Source organism: Lutjanus erythropterus, chromosome 12 (genome assembly GCF_056507025.1).
Source record: "Lutjanus erythropterus isolate fLutEry1 chromosome 12, fLutEry1.hap2, whole genome shotgun sequence".
NCBI classification, from domain to species: Eukaryota; Metazoa; Chordata; class Actinopteri; order Lutjaniformes; family Lutjanidae; genus Lutjanus; species Lutjanus erythropterus.
Window position 1 is genome coordinate 1464639 of NC_139328.1, and position 6000 is coordinate 1470638.

The 6000-nt window shown below is 41.8% G+C and overlaps 1 protein-coding gene across 1 annotated transcript; it reads left to right on the top strand.

Moving 5' to 3' along the window:
- The first annotated feature begins 1598 nt into the window (after positions 1-1598).
- On the top strand, positions 1599-5522 carry LOC146317262 (tripartite motif-containing protein 16-like). Its single transcript, XM_084731938.1, has one exon. It carries the CDS (start codon positions 3278-3280, stop codon positions 4952-4954), a length of 1677 nt encoding a protein of 558 aa, XP_084588064.1. The 5' UTR covers positions 1599-3277; the 3' UTR covers positions 4955-5522.
- The last annotated feature ends 478 nt before the right edge of the window (positions 5523-6000 follow it).

Sequence of the window (6000 nt, forward strand, 5' to 3'; positions counted from 1 at the left end):
TTTGGATGCTTTGTGCTGTTTAGAGCTGAACTTTTGTCAAACGTTTCTGTTTGTTCCTCTTGTTCGTGTTGGAAGTGCTGCAAAACAGATGACTGATGAAGCTGAGATGAGGAGTTTTCTACAAGAAACCTTCTTATTTTCCATTTTAGAATGATCCAGATGTTGTGATCCCTTCTTCTGCTGTCAGATAAAACTGACAAGAAGTGCTTTATTGTACTCGTTGTAATTACATGTCTGACTGGATTGCCCTTTAAGAAGAAGGAAGTAGAGTGTCTGTCTGGTTTCAGCCACATTCATGAAACACACTCTGCTGACAGCACTGCTGTAGAGAAATCACATGATTGAAATATGTGCCATCCTGCATAAATACAAACCAGTAAAAACATATCAGCAGATTTGGGTTCACATGCAGCACTAGACGTGTGTTGCCTTTTGTCTCTATTATTCGCTGTTGACATCGAGCTCGTCGTCTGAAATTTTACTGTATTCCATCAGTGTATCCATCAGAGCTGGGATGGATTTGTCTGGACATGAGCGATATGCCAAAATGTTATCTGCATACAGAGACAATGTAAACAAAAGAGTAGTTGTGCCTCTCAGTGTCAGAGCTATTTCTCAACCTCCTTCTACTTTGTTTCAGTGGAACCCTTCTCACATCACCTACAGAGGACTCAAACTTCCACATGAGGTGTAAAATACATTTTGTCTCAAAAACACAAATGAAGTCATTGCCATGAATTAGCTCTTTAACCTTCCTCTGACTATAACAGCAAACCCTATCATGATTCATACATTTAAGATTTTCAAAAACAAAACTAAACAAAAAGAAGGTACGAAAGCCTTTGGGAATCTGTTCAAAGATGGATCCCTTCAGACTTTTGAAGCGTCCTCTCTGTTCGGACTACCAGGCACTCATTTTTTTTTTTTTAAATACCTCCAGGTCAGGCACTTTATCATCTCAGAACAAGATGGCCTTCAAACCTTGTTGGAGGAGCTTCCTCTGGATAAACTTGTTCACACCAAATAGACAGTAAGAAGGTTTCTCTCTTATATTCACTCAGGAATTCATACAACTATAGGATGGGAATCGTTAGGAGTGAAACATAAATGGGAGGAAGACCTCAAATGCAATTTTTGAGGAAGAGGAATGGGAACACTATGTGGTCGGTGGCCAGTATTTCTCCTTTAACACAAGACACAAAATTACACAATACATTCTCATCCACAGAACATATTATTCCCCTGACAGGCTGCGCAGAACAAAGCCTCAGTATTCTCAGTTCTGATCAAGATGTAAAACTGGAACAGGAACACTGGTACATAACTTTTGGACCTGCCCACGTCTAAACTCATCTTTTTGCTCTGATCAAGTGCATGTTCTGAAAATTTTGGGCTGGACCTGAAGGGGTGGGTGGGGGTGGACGTGTGTGGGTTGGGGGGGTGGGATGGGAGATCCAGGGGGGTCCAAGGGAAGGCGGGGTGGGCCGATCTAACATTTATGTGATTATATTTTTGTACATTGCTATGTTATTTAGCCAAAGGGTTGTTGTGTTTAAAAACCAATAAAGATAATGTTGATAAAAAAAAAGTGCCTCCTGCAGAGTCGCCTGCACACAGAGGGACAAACACCGTCACAGATTCAGTGAGAGTCTTAGATTTTAAACTCACCGGTTCATAAAGAACAAAGGTGATAAAATGGGACCTTGTGATGCAGCTGTGTTCAGAGTCCTCGTCTCTGACACCTCACCCTCTACACACAGTCAACAACTGAGGAGCCCAGCAGTATCTTACAACTAAAAGCTGAAATGTTTTCAAATGTTTGAACCCAAATGTTAAGCCCAGAGACTGTAACCTTTTTTTTTTTGCTTCTACCTGCAGTGAACAAACACGTTTTTGCTTCAGCACCCATCAAAATGTTTTTGTGCCTCTAGTGAAATGTCTGAAGAACAGGGGAACACATAACAGTGCACAGAAATTCACACCTGTTAGTGATGCAAACTAAGTACATTTATATCAAATACTGTACTATTTTTTTTTTTACTTTAGTTACATTTTATCCAACATCATGTTTCTACACTACACCCCAGAGGCAAATACTGAACTTATTAATCCACAAAGGTGATAAAAGGCTGTTTCCTTACTTTTTAGAGATTTGTGGTTCTCACAGGACAGCCACACTACAAACATGTGATGATTTTATAGACCATGATGCATTGCTGTAGATTAAATTTAAAGGCCTTTAAAGTAGTTATAATGAGCTCAACTTAAACATCTACAGCAGTAAACAGCAGGAACATGAATGTAATAATATGAATCCAGAAACATCAGATATAATAACACTGACAGGAACATTTTACTGCAACATGAATACTTTTACTTTAAGTACATTTATCTCATAATATTTACAGACTTTATCTTCAGTAAGGTTAGTGAATGCAGGACTTTTACTTTTTTGTGAGTTTCACAGTGTGATATTAGTACTTCTGCCTCAGAAAAGGATCTGAATATTTCTTACACTCCTGTCCAAATCGGAGGGATAACATCATGTCCATATGTTGTGTTCTGAGTAAGGTCCTTATTATGTTTTATATTAAGTGTTACATTCTCACTGGCTGCTGCTGATGTACAGCTTTCTGTGAATGGTGGTGCTGGTGGCTTTTTTAAAAAATGTGGATGTCCATACTCAATGACAAGTGTGAGTGAGACTGAAACACTTCTTCTTCAGGGCAGGCTGCAGAGGCTACCTGCCCACTGGCAACATGTTACTGTCTCTCTGTTAGACTCTGTACTGCACATCGACACACACAGAGATGACATGGCGATGCAGTCAGAGAGAGACTGAGATAGATTACTTGTACAATGTCATATGCAAAAGTAAAAGAGCTTTTGAGCTAAAAGGGCTTCTGAGAAAACATCCAGGGCTTGAGCCTCAGTAGCCAACCTCTAAATCCGCCTCTGATTTGAACTGAGTCTTCGTTGTAAATGATGAGATAAAGTTTAGATTCACAGAGCTGCTCCTCCTCCTGGAATGAATCAGAGCTTGATAAGCCCTCCTTCTTCTTCCTGCTCTCAAACACAGCCAGCTCCACTCTGTCCACATTTTTCCTTGTTCCCTCCCCTTCAGTTCTACAGTTTGAAGATGGGTGGAACCAACAAGTGGTGATGTGCAGCAGCTGACAGGCCACATTGCAGAGACACATGTTGTGAGATCAGACCTCAGACTGGTTTCAGTTCTGAGGAAGTGAATCACAGACATTCGGTGTTATTGAGAGCTGAAATGGCGCAGAAAGTTCAGCTGGACAAAGAAAAATTCTGCTGTTCCATCTGTCTGGAGCTACTGAAGGATCCGGTGACCACTTCCTGTGGACACAGCTACTGCATGAACTGTATTAAGACCCGCTGGGATGAAGAAGATGAGAAGAAAATCCACAGCTGCCCTCAGTGTAGGCAGACCTTCACACCGAGGCCTGTCCTGGTGAAAAACACCATGTTAGCAGATTTAGTGGAGGAAGTGAAGAAGACTGGAGTCCAAGCTGCTCCTGCTGATCACTGCTATGCTGGACCTGAAGATGTGGCCTGTGATTTCTGCACTGGGAGAAAACTGAAAGCTCTCAAGTCCTGTCTGTTCTGTCTGGTCTCTTATTGTGAGAAACACCTGCAGCCTCATTATGATGTAGCTCCGTTAAAGAGACACAAGCTGGTGGAGCCCTCCAAGAACCTCCAGGAGAACATCTGCTCTCGTCATGATGAGGTGATGAAGATGTTCTGTCGTACTGATCAGCAGTGTATCTGTTATCTCTGCTCTGTGGATCAACATAAAGGCCACGACACGGTGTCAGCAGCAGCAGAAAGGACTGAGAGGCAGAGAGAGCTGGAGGTGAGTCGACAAAACATCCAGCAGAGAATCCAGCACAGACAGAAAGATGTGAAGGTGCTTCAACAGGAAGTGGAGGCTATCAATCGCTCTGCTGATAAAGCAGAGGAGGACAGTGAGAAGATCTTCACTGAACTGATCCGTCTCATGGAGAAAAGACGCTCTGATGTGAAGCAGCAGGTCAGATCCCAGCAGGAAACTGAAGTGAGTCGATACAAAGAGCTTCAGGAGAAGCTGGAGCAGGAGATCACTGAGCTGAAGAGGAAAGACGCTGAGCTGGAGCAGCTCTCACACACAGAGGATCACAACCAGTTTCTACACAACTACCCCTCACTGTCACCACTCAGTGAGTCTACAGACTCATCCAGCATCAATATCCGTCCTCTGAGGTACTTTGAAGACGTGACAGCTGCTGTGTCAGAGCTCAGAGACAAACTACAGGACGTTCTGTGTAAAAAATGGACAAACATCTCACTGACAGTGACTAAAGTGGATGTTTTACTGCCACAACCAGAACCCAAGACCAGAGCTGAGTTCTTAAAATATTCACGTGAAATCACACTGGATCCAAATACAGCAAACACACTGCTGTTATTATCTGAGGGGAACAGAAAAGCAACAGGAATGACACGACAACAGTCTTATTCTAGTCACCCAGATAGATTCACTTGGTGGTCTCAGGTCCTGAGTAGAGAGAGTCTGACTGGATGTTGTTACTGGGAGGTGGAGTGGAGAGGGAGAGGAGCAGTTCATGTAGCAGTTGCATACAAGAATATCAGCAGAGCAGGGAAAGAATGTGGATTTGGACGAGATGACAAATCTTGGGTGTTAGGTTGTGGCACAAACAGTTATAAGTTTTGGTACAACAATGTCCAAACTCCCATCTCAGGTCCTCGGTCCTCCAGAGTTGGAGTGTACCTGGATCACAGTGCAGGTATTCTGTCCTTCTACAGCGTCTCTGAAACCATGACTCTCCTCCACAGAGTCCAGACCACATTCACTCAGCCTCTCTATGCTGGACTTTGGATTTCTCCTGGAGACACTGCTGAAATAGTCAGAAGTCATTTAAGGGACAGTTGATTAAATTCTGAGTTTTAATCCTTCAACTTATTTAGTCTTCATGTTTGTTGCTGAGAGCTGATTGTTGTGACATTTCTTCACTGCACACAGATCAGCTGTCAATCAAACATTGTGGGCGGTACTTTGACATCTTGTCATCTGTTGTTGTGTAAATGTTTGAGTTTGTTTAGGCGGCGCTCCTTCCTGTGATGACTTCTGTTTACCTGAACTGATATTTCTCTGTATGGAAATGTAAATGTCTCTGTGCTCCACATGTTTGATGAATATTTGTGTTGATGTGTTTGTATGTTGTTGTTTCTCTTCCACTGCAGCATCAGATCTTCATTTATCCCACATATTTTGTTCTCACTTTGTATATTTCTAAAGAAATCTGTCATTACATTTACATTTATTTGTTTGGTAGAACAAATGTTGTTGTTGTTGTTCAGATCGATGTAGAAATGGGGAACTATGAGGTGTTATAAAACTGTAATGATCCTGATGATAATCAATAAGGAGGTGATTGATTATTGTCTTGTACATAGCTGAGCTTCTGCTCAAACAAACTGCTTGTGTGGATGAAGTGAATCTGTACATGAACTCATTGAACTTACTGATGGGATGTGAACAAACCGAAGCTTTACATGAATAAACAAACATGAACAAAGTCTTTTCTTCTCGTCTTCATTCACACAAAGCTGATGGAGAAAATGTCAAACTAATCTGAGAAGATAACTGAGGCTGTTTTCCTCCTGAAACACCACAAAGTTCAGTGTTCATGTTCAGAGCAGAAGAGCATTTGTCAGTCAGCTTTTCTCATTAAAACAGCTTCATCACAGAGAAATGAGCAGAGTTTTCTGTCACTTGTTGCTTTTTACAACCAACACTTTCTTTGTGTGCCGAGTCAATAATGAGGATTTATAATTACACAGACTGAAAAATGAAGGAAAAACAGCAACAAGTTTTGTTGAGTCCTGACACACAGAGGACAACATAGTCCAGACATTTGAAACCAAAAGTGTCTCTCAACTTCACACAAACTGCAACATAAACACACTCAACACTTT

Bases quoted from the DNA above. Each gene is read 5' to 3' on its own strand.
- LOC146317262 (XM_084731938.1), top strand. From the start codon at position 3,278: ATGGCGCAGAAAGTTCAGCTGGACAAAGAAAAATTCTGCTGTTCCATC.